This window comes from Mercenaria mercenaria, chromosome 6 (genome assembly GCF_021730395.1).
Source record: "Mercenaria mercenaria strain notata chromosome 6, MADL_Memer_1, whole genome shotgun sequence".
NCBI lineage: Eukaryota > Metazoa > Mollusca > Bivalvia > Venerida > Veneridae > Mercenaria > Mercenaria mercenaria.
The window spans coordinates 32,667,599-32,686,081 of record NC_069366.1 but is presented as its reverse complement, the minus strand read 5'-3'; the positions used below and the strand labels follow the sequence as shown (position 1 = coordinate 32,686,081).

The 18,483-nt window shown below is 38.6% G+C and overlaps 1 protein-coding gene across 1 annotated transcript in view; it reads left to right on the top strand.

Moving 5' to 3' along the window:
- LOC123549226 (origin recognition complex subunit 6-like) overlaps positions 1-11,373 on the top strand; it is a 49,222-nt gene extending 37,849 nt beyond the window's left edge. The window contains exon 7 of the mRNA XM_045337142.2: positions 10,922-11,373. Coding sequence (XP_045193077.2) covers positions 10,922-11,049 — 128 coding nt within the window. The 3' untranslated portion in view covers positions 11,050-11,373. The remainder of the gene's footprint in view (positions 1-10,921) is intronic.
- Positions 11,374-18,483: the final 7,110 nt, after the last annotated feature.

The following is an 18,483-nucleotide window of genomic DNA, read 5'->3' as shown; positions in this document are numbered from 1 at the left end:
TTAATAGGGAGGTTGATCATGATCAGCAGATGACCTCTATTGATTTTGAGGTCAGAGGTCAAGGTCACAGTGAACCAGAACATTTTAAACAGTTTCCGAATGATAACTCAAGAATGATTCGGCCTAGGATCATGAAAGTTATTAGGGAGTATGATCATGACCAGCAGATGACCCTTATTATGCCCCCCTTTGAAAAAGGAGGGGTATATTGTTTTGCAGATGTCGGTCGGTCTGTCGGTAGGTCGGTCGGTCGGTCGGAATGTAGACCTATCCGTTTCCGGATGATAACTCAAGAACGCTTGGGCCTAGGATCATGAAAGTTGATAGGGAGGTTGGTCATCACCAGTAGATGACCCCTATTGATTTTGAGGTCTGTATGTCAAAGGTCAAGGTCACAGTGACCCTGAATAGTAAAACGGTTTCCGGATGATAACTCAAGAACACTTGGGCCTAGGATCATGAAAGTTGATAGGGAGGTTGGTCATGACCAGCAGATGACCCCTATTGATTTTGAGGTCATATGTTAAAGGTCAAGGTCACAGTGACCCTGAACAGTAAAACAGTTTCCGGATGATAACTCAAGAACGCTTTGGCCTAGGATCACGAAAGTTGATAGGGAGGTTGGTCATGACCAGCAGTGTACCCCTATTGATTTTGAGGTCAGTATGTCAAAGGTCAAGGTCACAGTGACCAGGAACAGTAAAATGGTTTCCAGGCAATAACTCAAGAACGCTTGGGCCTAGTGTCAGGAAAATTGATAGTTAGGTTGGCCATGACAGCAGATGACCCCTATTGATTTTGAGGTCAGTATATTAAAGGTCAAGGTCACAGTGACCCTGAACAGTAAAACAGTTTCCGGATGATAACTCAAGAACGCTTAGGCCTAGGATCACGAAAGTTGATAGGGAGGTTGGTCATGACCAGCAGGTGACCCCTATTGATTTTGAGGTCATTAGGTCAAAGGTCAAGGTCACATTGGCCAGGAACAGTTAAATGGTTTCTGATCTTCTTGTCCAAAACCATAGGGCCTAGGGCTTTGATATTGGTATGTAGCAAAATCTAGTGGTCCTCTACCAGGATTGTTCAGATTATTTCCCTGGGGTCAAATATGGCCCCACCCCTAGGGTCACATGGTTTATATAGCCTTATATAGGAAAAAACTTTGAAAAACCTCTTGTCCAAAACCACAGGGCCTAGGGCTTTGATATTTTGTATATGACATCATCTAGTGATCCTCTACTAAGATTATTCAAATTATTCCCCAAGGGTCAAATATGGCTCCGCCCTGTGGGTCACATGGTTTACATATACTTATTTACAGTGTGCATATAATTTCTGTTCCTTGTGCAATTACTAAATGCATCAAGGGGGGCATTTCGTGTTCGACGAGCTCTTGTTGATTTTAAGGTCAGTAGGTCAAAGGTCAGGGTCACAGTGACCCGGAACAGTTGAACGGTTTCTGAATGATAACTTGAGAACGCTTGGGCCCAGGATCACGAAACTTAATGGGGATGTTGATCATGACCATAGATGACCCTGAATGATTTTGAGGTCAGTACGTCAAACATCGATGTCACATTGAGAAAGTACAGAAGAATTCCTTTTTTTGCCAAATATCTAGAGAATGCTTTGGCCTAATATCACATTTGATACCGAGTTTACTTATGACTGATAAATGACCCATAATAATTGCTGTGCCCGAAACATCCAGTGCACTGTGACCAAATAAATTCTGTTCCTTGTGCAATTATTGAATGCATCAAGGGGGGAATTTCATGTTCTACGAGCTCTTGTTACTAAGAATTTTAGGTTAAAGTTTTGATGCACTTTCACTCTATCTCAGTTATTACTAAATGGATTTGATTTAGACTGAAAGTAGTTGTTCAATATCATTTTCCACATCATATGATGCAAGGCTCATAACTCTGGAACCAATATTTAATGAATTATCCCCCCCCCTTTTTTTTTAAATTTCAGGTTAAAGTTTTGATGCACTTTCACTCAGTCTCAGTTATTATGTCTCCTGGGGGAGACATATTGTTTTTGCCCTGTCCGTCCGTCCGTCCGTACGTCACACTTCATTTCCGAGCAATAACTGGAGAACCATTTCACCTAGAACCTTCAAACTTCATAGGGTTGTAGGGCTGCTGGAGTAGACGACCCCTATTGTTTTTGGGGTCACTCCGTCAAAGGTCAAGGTCACAGGGGCCTGAACATTGAAAACCATTTCCGATCAATAACTAGAGAACCACTTGACCCAGAATGTTGAAACTTCATAGGATGATTGATCATGAAGAGTAGATGACCCCTATTGATTTTGGGGTCACTCCTTCAAAGGTCAAGGTCACAGGGGCCTGAACATTGAAAACTATTTCCGATCAATAACTAGAGAACCACTTGACCTAGAATGTTGAAACTTCATAGGATGATTGGTCATGAAGAGTAGATGATCCTTATTCATTTTGGGGTCACTCTGTCAAAGGTCAAGGTCACAGGGGCCTGAACATTGAAAACCATTTCCGATCAATAACTAGAGAACCACTTGACCCAGAATGTTGAAACTTCATAGGATGATTGAACATGCGAAGTAGATGACCCCTATCGATTTTGGGGTCACTTCATTAAAGGTCAAGGTCACAGGGGCCTGAACATTGAAAACCATTTCCGGTCAGTAACTTGAGAACCACTTGACCCAGAATGTTGAAACTTAATAGGATGATTGGTCATGCAGAGTAGATGACCCCTGTCGATTTTGGGGTCACTCTGTGAAAGGTCAAGGTCACAGGGGCCCGAACATTGAAAACCATTTCCGGTCAGTAACTTGAGAACCACTTGACCCAGAATGATGAAACTTCATAGGAGGATTGGTCATGCAGAGTAGATGACCCCTAACTATTTTAGGGTCACTCTGTTAAAGGTCAAGGCCACAGGGGCCTGAACATGGAAAACCATTTCCAACCAATAACTTGAGAACCTCTCGACCCAGAATGTTGAAACTTCATAGGATGATTGAACATGCAGAGTAGATAACCCCTATTGATTTTGGGGTCAGTCTATTAAAGGTCAAGGTCACAGTGGCCTGTTCATGTAAAATAATTTTTTGGAAATAACTTGAGAACCACTTGACCTACAATGTTGAAACTTAATAGGATGATTGGACATGCAGAGTAGATGACCCCTATTTATTTTGAGGTCACTTCATCAAAGGTCAAGGTCACAGGAGCCTGAACAGTGACTTGAGAACCACTAGGCCAAGAGTGTTGAAATTTAGCGGGATGACTGGACATGCCAAGTAGATGATCCCTATTGCAGCCAACCATCAGTGTCTCTTTGACTTTCGCTCCTGACCCCTATTGACTTCTTGCCTATAGGACTTTGCATTGGGGGAGACATGCGCTTTTTACAAAAGCATTTTCTAGTTACTAAATGGATTTGATTCAAACTTAACATAGTTGTTCAACATCATCATTCACATCATATGACACAAGGGCCATAACACTTGCAGCAATATTTCATGAGTTATTCCCCCCCCCACTTTTTTATGTAGAATTATTTCTCCCCCAGGAGACATATTGTTTTTGCCCTGTCCGTCCGTCCGTCACACTTCATTTCCGAGCAATAACTGGAGAACCATTTCACCTAGAACCTTCAAACTTTATAGGGTTGTAGGGCTGCTGGAGTAGACGACCCCTATTGTTTTGGGGGTCACTCTGTCAAAGGTCAAGGTCACAGGGGCCTGAACATTGAAAACCATTTCCGATCAATAACTAGAGAACCACTTGACCCAGAATGTTGAAACTTCATATGATGATTGGTCATGAAGAGTAGATGACTGCTATTGATTTGGGGTCACTCCGTCAAAGGTCAAGGTCACAGGGGCCTGAACATTGAAAACCATTTCCGATCAATAACTAGAGAACCACTTGACCCAGAATGTTGAAACTTCATAGGATGATTGGTCATGAAGAGTAGATGACCCCTATTGATTTTGGGGTCACTCCGTCAAAGGTCAAGGTCACAGGGGCCTGAACATTGAAAACCATTTCCGATCAATAACTAGAGAACCACTTGACCCAAAATGTTGAAACTTCATAGGATGATTGTACATGCAAAGTAGATGACCCCTATCGATTTTGGGGTCACTCCATTAAAGGTCAAGGTCACAGGGGCCTGAACATTGAAAACCATTTCCAGTCAGTAACTTGAGAACCACTTGACCCAGAATGTTGAAACTTAATAGGATGATTGGTCATGCAGAGTAGATGACCCCTAACGATTTTGGGGTCACTTTGTGAAAGGTCAAGGTCACAGGGGCCTGAACATTGAAAACCATTTCCGGTCAGTAACTTGAAAACCACTTGACCCAGAATGATGAAACTTCATAGGATGATTGAACATGCAGAGTAGATGACCCCTATTGATTTTGGGTCAGTCAATTTAAGGTCAAGGTCACAGTGGCCTGCTCATGTAAAATCATTTTTTGGAAATAACTTGAGAACCACTTGACCTACAATGTTGAAACTTAATAGGATGATTGGACATGCAGAGTAGATGACCCCTATTTATTTTGAGGTCACTTGATCAAAAGTCAAGGTCACAGGAGCCTGAACAGTGACTTGAGAACCACTAGGCCAAGAGTGTTGAAATTTAGCGGGATGACTGGACATGCCAAGTAGATGATCGCTATTGCAGCCAACCATCAGTGTCTCTTTGACTTTCGCTCCTGACCTCTATTGACTTCTTGCCTATAGGACTTTGCATTTGGGGAGACATGCGCTTTTTAGCTCACCTGAGCAATGCTCAGGTGAGTTTTTCTGATCGCTCGATGTCCGGCGTCTGTCGTCCGTCGTCTGTCGTCCGTCGTCTGTCAACATTTAGCTTGTGTATGCAATAGAGGCTGTATTTTTCAGTTAATCTTCATGAATATTGGTCAGAATGATAACCTTGATGAAATCTAGGCCGAGTTCGAAAATGGGTCATCTCGGGTCAAAAACAAGGTCACTAGGTCAAATCAAAGAAAAACCTTGTGTATGCGATAGAGGCTGTATTTTTCATTTAATCTTCATGAATATTGGTCAGAATGATAACTTTGATGAAATCTAGGCCGAGTTCGAAAATGGGTCATCTCGGGTCAAAAACTAGGTCACTAGGTCAAATCAAAGAAAAACCTTGTGTATGCGATAGAGGCGGTATTTTTCAATTAATCTTCATGAATATTGGTCAGAATGATAACCTTGATGAAATCTAAGCCGAGTTCGAAAATGGGTCATCTCGGGTCAAAAACTAGGTCACTAGATCAAATCAAAGAAAAACCTTGCGTACGCGATAGAGGCTGTATTTTTCAATTCTTCTTCATGAATATTGGTCAGAATGATAACCTTGATGAAATCTAGGCCGAGTTCGAAAATGGGTCATCTCGGGTCAAAAACTAGGTCACTAGGTCAAATCAAAGAAAAACCTTGTGTATGCGATAGAGGCTGTATTTTTCAATTGATCTTCATGAATTTTGGTCAGAATGATTGCCTTGATGAAATCTAGGCCGAGTTCGTAAATGGGTCATCTCGGATCAAAAACTAGGTCACTAGGTCAAATCAAAGAAAAACCTTGTGTATGCGATAGAGGCTGTATTTTTCAATTGATCTTCATGAATTTTGGTCAGAATGATTGCCTTGATGAAATCTAGGCCGAGTTCGAAAATGGGTCATCTCGGGTCAAAAACTAGGTCACTAGGTCAAATCAAAGAAAAACCTTGTGTATGCGATAGAGGCGGTATTTTTCAATTGATCTTCATGAATTTTGGTCAGAATGATTACCTTGAAGAAATCTAAGCCGAGTTCGAAAATGGGTCATCTGGGGTCAAAAACTAGGTCACTAGGTCATATCACGTAAAAACCTTGTGTATGCGATAGAGGCTGTATTTTTCAATTGATCTTCATGAATTTTGGTCAGAATGATTACCTTGATGAAATTTAGACCAAGTTTTAAAATGGGTCATCTCGGATCAAAAACTAGGTCACTAGGTCAAATCAAAGAAAAACCTTGTGTATGCAATAGAGGCGGTATTTTTCAACTGATCTTCATGAAATTTAGCCAGAATGATAACCTTGATAAAATCTAGGCCGAGTTCGAAAATGGGTCATCTGGGGTCAAAAACTAGGTCACTAGGTCAAATCGAAGAAAAACATTGTGTATGCAATAGAGGATGTATTTTTCAATTGATCTTCATGAAATTTGGTCAGAGTGATTGCCTTGATGAAATCTGGGTCGATTTTGAATATGGGTTATCTGAGGTCAAAAATTAGGTCACTAGGCCAAATTAAAGAAAAATCTTGTGTATGCGATAGAGACTGTTTTTTTCAATTGATTTTTATGAAATTTGGTCAGGTTGATTGCCTTAATGAAATCTAGGTCGAATTTGAATATGGGTCATCTGAGGTCAAAAACTAGGTCACTTGGTCAGATCAAAGAAAAAACATCTGTTATGTGATAGAGGCTGTATTTTTCAGTTGATCTTCATGAATTTTGGTCAGAATGATTGCCTTGATAAATCTAGGTCGAGTTTGAACATGGGTCATCTAGGGTCAAAAACTAGGTCATATCTAAGAAAATGCTTGTTTTATCGCAAGAGACCAATTTTTTGGTCCAATCTTAATGAAAATTGGTCAGAATATTTGTTTCCATGAAATCACTAGGTCAAACATGTTTTACACTGTTATGGAGTGTTTCTTAGGTGAGCGACCTAGGGCCATCTTGGCCCTCTTGTTTACAAAAGCATTTTCTAGTTTCAGGTTAAAGTTTTGATGCACTATTACTCTATCTCAGTTATTACTGAATGGATTTGATTCAAACTTAAAATATTGTTCCACCTTATCACCCATATCATATGACACAAGATGCATAACTCTGGCCCTAATTTTTCATTAATTATGCCCCCTATTACTTAGAAGTTAAGGTTAATTTTTGATGCATTTTCACTATATCTCAGTTATTACTAAATGGATTTGATTCAGACTTGAAGTAGTTGTTCACGTCATCACCCACATCATATAAGACAAGATGCATAACTCTTGTACCAGTCATTAAATACTCCATTGACAGCTCCAGTTTCCTCTGATGTGCCCAGTTTTACTATTCAGCATCGAAATAGTCGAGCGTGCTGTCTCCTGTGATAGTTCTTGTTTATTAGCTCACCTGTCACATAGTGACAAGGTGAGCTTTTGTGATCACCCTTCGTCCGTTGTCAGTCCGTGCGTCAGCAATTCCTTGTCTGCACAATAGTGGTTTCATTTATGATTTTATTTTAACCAAACTTGCACACAACTTGTATCACCATAAGGTCACGGTTCGTTTCTTGAACTGGCCAGATCCCATCATGGGTTCCAGAGTTATGGCCCCTGGAAGGGCCAAAATTAGCTATTTTGACCTTGTCTGCACAATAGCAGCTTTATTTATGATTTGATTTCTACCAAACTGGCACACAACTTCTATCACCATGAGATCTTGGTTCCTTTCTTGAACTGGCCGGATTCCATTATGGGTTCCAGAGTTATGGCCCCTTAAAGGGCCAGAATTAGCTATTTTGACCTTGTCTGCACAATAGCAGCTTCATTTATGATTTGAATTTAACCAAACTTGCACACAACTTGTATCACCATAAACTCTTGGTTCCTTTCTTAAACTGGCGAGATTCCATTATGGGTTCCAGAGTGATGGCCCCTGAAAGGGCCAGAATTAGCTATTTTGACCTTGTCTGCACAATAGCAGCTTCATTTATGATTTGAATTTAATCAAACTTGCACAAAACTTGTGTCACCATAAGATCTCGGTTTCTTTCTTGATCCGGCCAGATCCCACAATGGGTTCCAGAGTTATGGCCCCTGAAAGGGCCAAAATTAGCTATTTTGACCTTGTCTGCACAATAGCAGCTTCATTTATGATTTGATTTTAACCAAACTTGCACACAACTTGTATCATCACGAGATCTTGCTTCCTTTCTTCAACTGGCCAGATTCCATCATGGGTTCCAGAGTTATGGCCCCTTAAAGGTCCAAAATTGGCTATTTTGACTTTTGCAGCCATATAGAGACTTCATTTATGGTTTTATTTGATACAAACTTCCAAAATATCTTCAACAACAATAAATCTTGGATTCCATGACAAATCAGATCCAATCGTAGGTTCCAGAGTTTTTTTTATATCTGATTACCTCCCCTGACTGTAATCAAAATGGATTTGTATCAGTAAGTACTTATAGGACTTATTTGAAATTTCATTATTGTTATTAGTTGGACAGAGACAATCAGGGTAGATAACTATGGACTGGTTTTGATGTCAAATTACCTCCCTTTATTTCAAATTAAAATGGGTATATCTCCATAACTAATGAAGATACTGATGTTAAATTTCATTTATGTCAACAGATTTATTTGGCAGATCCTTCTTTTGTTCACTTACAATATTTATTTTTTTAATTACTTCCCTTTTACGTTACTATAAATAGCTTATTTTTAGTAACTTTTTAGCTCACCTGTCACATAGTGACAGGGTGAGCTTTTGTGATCGCCCTTCGTCCGTCGTCCATCCACAATTTCTTGTCTGCACGATAGTGGTTTCATTTATGATTTTATTTTAACCAAACTTGCACACAACTTGTATCACCATAAGATCTTGGTTCCTTTCTTGAACTGGCCAGATCCCATCATGGGTTCCAGAGTTATGGCCCCTGAAAGGGCCAAAATTAGCTATTTTGACCTTGTCTGCACAATAGCAACTTTATTTATAATTTGATTTTTACCAAACTTGCACACAACTTGTATCACTATAAGATCTTGGTTCCTTTCTTGAACTGGCCAGATTCCTTTATGGGTTCCAGAGTTATGGCCCCTGAAAGGGCCAAAATTAGCTATTTTTACCTTGTCTGCATAATAGCAGCTTCATTTATGATTTGAATTTAATCAAACCTGCACACAACTTGTATCACCATAAGATCTTGGTTCCTTTCTTGAACTGGCCAGATTCCGTTATGGGTTCCAGAGTTATGGCCCCTGAAAGGGCCAGAATGAGCTATTTTGACCTTGTCTGCACAATAGCAGCTTCATTTATGATTTGAATTTAACCAAACTTGCACACAACTTGTATCACTATAAGATCTTGGTTCATTTCTTGAACTGGCTAGATTCCATTTTGGGTTCCAGAGTTATGGCCCCTGAAAGGGCCAGAATTAGCTATTTCGACCTTGTCTGCACAATAGCAGCTTCATTTATGATTTGAATTTAATCAAACTTGCACAAAACTTGTGCTGCCATAAGATCGCAGTTCCTTTGTTGAACCGGCCAGATCACATAATGGGTTCCAAAGTTATGGCCCCTGAAAGGGCCAAAATTAGCTATTTTGACCCTGTCTGCACAATAGCAACTTCATTTATGATTTGATTTTAACCAAACTTGCACACAACTTGTATTACCACAAGATCTTGATTTTTTTTTTAACTGGCCAGATTCCATTATTGGTTCCAGAGTTATGGCCCCTTAAATGTCCAAAATTGGCTATTTTGGCTTTTGCAGCTATATAGAGACTTCATTTATGGTGTTATTTGATACAAACTTCCAAAATATCTTCAACAACAATAAATCTTGGATTCCATGACAAATCAGATCCAATCGTAGGTTTCAGAGTTATTTTATATCTGATTACCTCCCTTGATTGTAATCGAAATTGATTTATATTAGTAAGTACTTATAGGACTTATTTGAAATTTCATTATTGTCACTAGTTGCACTGAGCCAATCAGGGTAGATAACTATGGACTGATTTTATGTCAAATTACCTCCCTTTATTTCAAATTAAAATGGGTATATCTCCGTAACGCATGAAGTTATTGATCTGAAATTTCATTTATGTCAACAGATTTATTTGGCAGATCATTCTTTTGATCACTTACAATAATTTTCTTTTTAATTACTTCCCTTTTACTTATATATAAATAGCTTATTTTCAGTAACTTTTTTATTATTGGCCGTAGGGAAAAACCGATACCACTTTTCTGTGGTACAACATGGATGATACCTCCAATTTTTAGGTGTATTTTGACATATCTGTACCTTGTAAGATTTTTTTTCTTTTTGGTTAAATTTCTTTCCTTTGTTGTTCCTGTCCTTTGGATATTTTTTCTGAGGACCTTCTTGTCCTCAAGTGCAATGATAACAGGTGAGCAATTTAGGGTCATCATGGCCCTCTTGTTTATTATTGGCTATAGGGAAAAACCGGGACCACTTTTCTGTGGTACAACATGGATGGTACCTCCAATTTTTAGGTGTATTTTGACATATCTATACCTTGTAAGATTTTTTTTTCTTTTTGGTTAAATTTCTTCCCTTTGTTGTTCCTGTCCTTTGGACTTTGATATTTTACTGAGGACCTTCTTGTCCTCAAGTGCAATGATAACAGGTGAGCGATATAGGGCCATCATGGCCCTCTTGTCTTGTTTACTTGTCTTGTTTGAAACTACTGGTCAGAATTACACCAAATTTGGTCGGTAGTGTTCTGGCATGTAACATTCAGTTTTATACAAATGGTATTGCTTGAGCTAAAAATAGAAAAAAAACTTTTAAACATCTCGTGAATTACTTCATGAACCTTTACCAAATTTGGTTTCTAGCATCTGGAATATGGAAGTGTGCAATGTTGAAGGTCCTACCTTGGGGTCCAGCTTAGTCTGAAAAAATGCTCAGGGAGAATTCAAGGGTCTTTGGCAACCATTGAAGCCAGAAAGGTGCCATATGTGTTATATTGTGTCAGTATGACTTGAAACACAACTAAACACAAAAAAGCACTTTAAAGAAACAGCTTCTGTGTAGAGACTTTTTCAGTTAAGAAATGATTATTGTGTGTTTAGGCAAATGACAAGATATGTTACTTTCAGAAGTGCCAGAGAAACAACAGAAAAGATCAAACGATGATGAAGATGAGGAAGATGGTGAAAAGACGGATTATGAGGAATGGAAGAGAAAGATACTAGAAAATGCTGCCAGAGCTCATGATAACTCCTGACACAATTTCTGTAAAAGACTACCTTTGATCAAAATGTGTATTTCAGATTTAATCTAGTGCCTAAGACTTCCTAATACATCAGGACTTTGATGAAATAAACTGAGACACTATATCTCAATACTTGTAAATTGAGCAAGCGTGTTTATTGCTGGTAAAATTTATGTACGTTCCTGTTGGTTCAATTTCTTTCTAAAATGAGCAGGCACTTTGGATACTACAGATAAAATCATTTGAAAAAAAGTTGTACACTTTTTATGCCAAGTTACTTTAAATACATTTACTATGCAAAATGAATATTAGATATAAAAAGAATATTGAAAAGCCTCCAAGTGAAAATTCTGACTAAACAATGATTAAGGCTCAGTTTTGATAATTAAATGTCTACAAAGACACGCATGTTCAGGTGAAACTTTCTGGTGGGTTTCATGTTTAAATGAAAAGAATTTCTGTGCCAGTACATAGTGAAATACAGAGTGCTGTAAATACTGCAAATAAATCTTGTTGTCTGTAAGTCTAAAATAGCAGCTATGTTTGTTTTGTTTGCAAGCTTGTTTATTGTTGTTACAGGAAACCCATATTGGCGACTCTTGAAGACTATTTATGTGAATGGGAGATTGGTGCAAGATACAGAAGATGATCCAATTTCAGACGCTCTTTTAGCAGAACTTGTCTCTTTAGTAAATTTAAATGCAGCAGCTGGGGACTCGGTCCGACATGATATACTATTATTGTGTTATTCATGATAAAAGTATGCATGTTCTATATCAGTGACATAGAAATAGAAACATGTAAATGTCATAATTATATTGTATGCCTCATCAGTTGTTTAGAAAAAGGCGTATTTAATTTTTCTACCACTTGGGATAATTGTTTTTATTTTGTTTCCAGTCTATTGATCAATTTCGAGTTGTACCCCTTTAATTTACAATGAAGTTATAACTGTATCACATTTAATTAAGCAGTTAAAAGATGATATATGTTTGAGAATGTTTCAAAATCCAGAAATGAACTTACTTTTTCTCAAGGAAAGCTAAATGGCGTGCAACGAAAGCTAAATGGCGTGCTTATCTACCATAGGAAGAATGCATACTTACACTTTGTCAGCTTTGAAAGATATATATTATACCATACTCCCTAAAGGACTTTAAGCAAATACGGATTTGTAAACTGTTGAGTAATTTTAGCTGATTTCGATAGCTTTAAAACAGTTTCGTTTAAATGGTAAAGTATGTATTCTGGTGAAACTGTCTTTGTTAGGCAGTTTCTAGTAAATGTGGAGAACAGTTAGCTGTTGGTCAGAGTTCGTGGGAATAACGATGTAGTCACATTTTACAGTTTGTAGTTCTGTGAAGACTAGTCACTCTAAACGTTTTCTTTGCCTGCCCCATTGAATGTGGATGGGTGACATGTAGTGTTACTCATGTGTAAGTACATGAGCTCAGAGGTCGAAGTGACACCTTGAGGTCAAAGATTATGATGTTTGTGTGTGCACAGTCCTGTCCTGCTGTTAACTTTGTTGTGCCTTATCTGACTTTGAAATTACATGGCACAAATAACCATCATAATAAGAGGATGTGTGAGACCCCTAGCTCAAAGGTCAAGGTCATGCTTAGAGGTCAAAGATTTCAGGTAATATTTTTGTCTGGTCTGTTACTGTTTTCTTCATTCATTTATATTTGAATAATTTTGCGCAAATACCGAAACAAGATGACATGCCGTGCTCAAGACCCAAACCCTTACCAAAATCGTCCAGGTTAAAACTTGGTGGTCAAAGATTTAATGTAATTTTTGTTGTACACAACTTCTTAAAGCAGGCATCAATATTCAGTAACTTTGCACAAACTTTCACCATAACAAGAACACATGTCGCGTTTAAGAAACTTACTCCTAACCATAAGAACTTAAGAAGAAAAATTACATTTTCTATGTGCGGTCTATAACTTTTGTATGAATGATGGATATTCAAGCATTCAACATGACTTAGACAACTGGTAGATTTTGATTTTATAAGTCAAGGTCACCCCTTTGAAGTACGATTAATGCCTATTTCATGAACAAATGGGGTCATAGGTTGTATGTCATTTTAGCTTGACTATACAAAGTATATGGGGAGCTATCCTACTTGACCTGGTGTCGGCGTCATTCCACGTCCACACTTTGGTTAAAATTTTGATGCACTTTCTCATTATCTCGGTTACTTCAAACTTATAAAGTTATTCATCATGATAACCTACATGTACATAAATTTCTCTGCCAAGTTCAATAACCCGATAGTTTGAAAGGTTCTGGAGTAATGGCCCTTGAATTACTGAAAATAGCTGAAATTAAGGGTCCCCTCTTGAATATATTAAGTATGTTTTATCCAATGTTCCCCATTCTTGGCCGCAATGTTTATAGGAATAATATCTCATATAATTTGATAACCCATTAAATTATCCCTGAGGTTTTGGAGTAATGGCCCTTGAATTATTAGAAATTACGAACATTGATGATGTTAGCTCTCTAACTTGATTTGTTTTATCCAGTGTTCACCAGACTGGGTCACAATGTTTACTCTTGGTTGCCACTTACATTGAAAAGTCAAAAAGTTGATTTTTTTCAAGGTGAGTTGTCAGGGAAATCTTGAAAATGGTCAGTGAAAAATGAAATTTTAGAAAAGTCAGAAAAATGAAATTCTGGGTCAATGTTTAAAATGTTCAGTGGCTATGGCAGTCTTCAAGCACAATCTATAAGTATTTCCAAACACATTTTGGTGTAATGTGTTCGAATCAATTTTGTTAGCTCACCTGAGCCAAAGGCTCATGGTGAGCTTTTGTGACCGGTCAGTGTCCGTCGTCTGTCGTCCGTTGTCCGTCGTCTGTCAGTCAACATTTTCTAAAAAAATCCTCTTCTTGAAAACCATTGGGCAGAATTGCACCAAACTTCACAGGAATGATCCTTGGGTGGTCCCCTTTCAAAATTTTTAAAGAATTTCATTCCATACAGAACTCTGTTTGCCATGGCAACCGAAAGGAAAAACTTTAAAAATCTTCTTGTCCAAAACTGCAAGGCATAGAGCCTTGATATTTGGCATGTGACATTATCTAATGGTCCTCTATGAAGATTATTCAGATTGTTCCCCTGGGATGAAAAGAGGCCCCGCCCCGGGGGCCCCAAGTTTTACATAGACTTATATAGGAGAAAACTTTAAAAATCTTCTTGTCTTAAACTGAAAGGCCTAGGCTTTTGATACTTGGTTTGTAGCATTGCCTAGTGGACCTCTAACAGAATTGGTCATATTATGCCCCTGGGGTAAAAAGAGGCCCCACCCTGGGGGTCACTTGTTATATGAGTTATATAGGAAAAAATACTTAAAAAATTATCAGATCATATTTCCTAGACTGTTTAATTATATTTACCTGATGTACCCAAGTGATAACGGGTCACCTTACAGTGACCTTGACCTACTGATCTACTTCCTTGTTTTTAGCTCGGCGTAAGCGTCACACAAATGTTAAAGTTTGCGTACCACCCCAAATATTTTCAAAGTCCATTGAGATATTGCTTTCATATTTTGCATACTTGTTTACTATCATGACCCCAGTCTGTAAAAAAGAGGAGGCCACTCGATCAAGCATTTTGACTGAATTATGGCCCATTTTCGACTTGGAATAAATGTTAGTTTGCGTACCACCCCAAATATTTTCGAAGTCCATTGAGATATTGCTTTCATATTTTGCATCCTTGTTTACCATCATGACCCCAGTCTGTTAAAAGGAGGAGGCAACTCTATCAAGCATTTCGACTGAATTATGGCCCCTTTTCGACTTAGAATAAATGTTAAAGTTTGCGTACCACCCCAAATATTTTCAAAGTCCATTGAGATATTGCTTTCATATTTTGCATCCTTGTTTACCATCATGACCCCAGTCTGTTAAAAGGAGGAGGCAACTCTATCAAGCATTTTGACTGAATTATGGCCCCTTTTCGACTTAGAATAAATGTTAAAGTTTGCGTACCACCCCAAATATTTTCAAAGTCCATTGAGATATTGCTTTCATATTTTGCATCCTTGTTTACCATCATGACCCCAGTCTGTTAAAAGGAGGAGGCAACTCTATCAAGCATTTGACTGAATTATGGCCCCTTTTCGACTTGGAATAAATGTTAAAGTTTGCGTACCACCCCAAATATTTTCAAAGTCCATTGAGATATTGCTTTCATATTTTGCATCCTTGTTTACCATCATGACCCCAGTCTGTTAAAAGGAGGAGGCAACTCTATCAAGCATTTTGACTGAATTATGGCCCCTTTTCGACTTGGAATAAATGTTAAAGTTTGCGTACCACCCCAAATATTTTCAAAGTCCATTGAGATATTGCTTTCATATTTTGCATCCTTGTTTACCATCATGACCCCAGTCTGTTAAAAGGAGGAGGCAACTCTATCAAGCATTTTGACTGAATTATGGCCCCTTTTCGACTTGGAATAAATGTTAAAGTTTGCGTACCACCCCAATATTTTCAAAGTCCATTGAGATATTGCTTTCATATTTTGCATACTTGTTTACCATCATGACCCAAGTCTGTAAAAAGGAGGAGGCAACTCTATCAAGCATTTTGACTGAATTATGGCCCCTTTTCTACTTAGAATAAATGTTAAAGTTTGCATACCACCCCAAATATTTTCAAAGTCCATTGAGATATTGCTTTCATATTTTGCATACTTGTTTACCATCATGACCCCAGTCTGTAAAAAGGAGGAGGCAACTCTGTCAAGCATTTTGACTGAATTATGGCCCCTTTTCGACTTCGAATATGCTTATAGTAATGTTAAAGTTTTACTCATTGCTAATATTATACTATCAAGCACTGAGAATAGTCGAGCGCGCTGTCCACTGACATCTCTTGTTTAAGATACAGCCTTGAAATTTGGATGACATGTACAGTTTTGCATACTGATCTTAAAACTGACTTTCAGTGACCATGAATTTGACTTCATAAGGATCATGAAAGTTGATAGAAGGTTGGTCATCACCTGCAGATGACCCCTATTGATTTTGAGATCTGTATGTCAAAGGTCAAGGTCACAGTGACCCTGAACAGTTAAACGGTTTCCGGATGATAAATCAAGAACGCTTGGGCCTAGGATCGTGAAAGTTGATAGGGAGGTTGGTCATGACCAGCAGATGACCCCTATTGATTTTGAGGTCAGTAGGTCAAAGGTCAAGGTCACAGTGACCAGGAACAGTAAAACGGTTTCTGGGCGATAACTCAAGAAGGCTTGGGCCTAGGATCAGGAAAATTGATAGGGAGATTGATCATGACCAACAGATGACCCCTATTGATTTTGAGGTTATTTGGTCAAAGTTCAAGGTCAGATTAGCCAGGAACAGTTAAAACGGTTTCTTGACGATAACTTGAGAACGCTTAGGCCTAGGATCAGGAAAATTGATAGGGAGATTGATCATGACCAACAGATGACCCCTATTGATTTTGAGGTCATTTGGTCAAAGTTCAAGGTCAGATTAGCCAGGAACAGTTAAAACGGTTTCTTGACGATAACTTGAGAACGCTTAGGCCAAGGGTCATGAAAGATTATAGTGAGGTTCATCATGACTAGCAGATGACCCCTATTGATTTTAAGGTCAAAGGTCAAGGTTACAGTGAACCGGAACATTTAAACCGTTTCCAGACAATAACTTGAGAATGCTTGGGCCTAGGATCATGAAACTTGATAGGGAGGTTGGTCATGACCTGTAGATGACCCCTATAGATTTTGAGATCTGTAGGCTAAAGGTCAAGGTCACATTGCCCCGGAACAATTGAACCCTTTCCAGACGATACCTTGAGAACGCTTGGGCCTAGGATCACTAAACTTGATAGGGAGGTTGATCATGACCAGGAGATGACCCCTGTTGATTTTGAGGTCAGTAGGTCAAAGGTCAATGTCACATTGAACCAGAACAGTAGAACTTTTGTTTACAGTGAGCAAATGATTTATGTTCCTGGTGCAATTACTGAATTCATCAAGGGGGGCATTTCGTGTTCGATGAGCTCTTGTTCACCATTGAAAGCTGACTCTGCACAGCAAGAAACAATTAACTCCACTCTTGTTCACCATTAAAAGCTGACTGTACAGCAAGAAACATAACTCCATCCTGCTTTTTGCAAAAATTATTGCCCCTTTTGGAAAAGTATCAGATTTCTTGGTTAAATTTTGGGTTTAGGTAAACTTTTCTTCCTAACGGTCGAAGCTATTGCTTTAAAACTTGGAGCAGTTATTCGCCATTGAAAGCTGACTGCACGGCAAGTACTATAACTCTACATTGCTTTTTTGCAAGAATTATGGCCCTTTTGGACTTAGAAAATCATGGGTATGACAATATTTCTATTATATAGAGACAACAAGTCAGATGAGCGTCTGCACCCGCAAGGCCGTGCTCTTGTTTCAACTAAGTGGCAAGCCTGTTACTGGCATAATGTCTCTGCCAAGTTCAATATCCACCCAGATTGTGAGGTTCTGGAGTAATGGCCCTTGAATTACTAAAACTTGAAAAAATTTACAGTGTCCTCTCTCTCTATTCTTGGGCCCCAATGTTTATGAACATAATATCTCTTATAAGTTTGACAACCAGCTGGATACTCCAGTCACTTGAGTTATGGCCCTTTGATTACTTGAAATTGCGAAAATGGACAGTGTTCACTTTAGAGTTTTTAACCAGTTTTCACCAAACTTGGAATGTTTATGGGCAAATTATATTCGATAACCAGGTGGATAGTCATTAAACTACAAAAAGAAGAGTACTTCCTACTCAAGAAAACAAGTCAAAAGTAAAGTTGTTGTGACGAGCGTGTATTGTGACGCTTTGCCACTCTTGTTAGTGTTTGTACTTTTGGTCATGGTAGATTACTGAATTATGTTTTGCGTATAAGTTCTATACATACTGACTGATGTACCCTGGTGATATTTCTAAATATATTACACAGCACTTGGCAGCAAAATATTGATTTCTATGTATCTAAAATCTCTATTAGGAGATTATTTTTACAACAGAGTTACCACAAATTGCAAACAATACACATTTTTATGCTCTCCTTCGAAGAAGGAAGGATATGAAGGAAGGATATATTGATTTGCAGATGTCAGTCCATATGTAAAACATTCTGTTTCCGGATGGTAACTCAAGACCACTTGGGCCTAGGATCATTGGTCATAAGCAGCAGATGACCCCTATGATCAGTAGGTCAAGGTCACAGTGACCCAAAGCATTTAAACAGTTTCCGGATGATAACTCGAGAACGCTTAATTCTAGGATCATGAAAATTGACAGCAATATTGGTCATGACCAGCAGATGACCCCTATTGATTTGAGGTCAGTAGGTAAAAGGTCAAGGTCACAGTGACCCGGAACAGTTAAACGGTTTCCGGATGATCAGAATGCTTTGGCCTAGG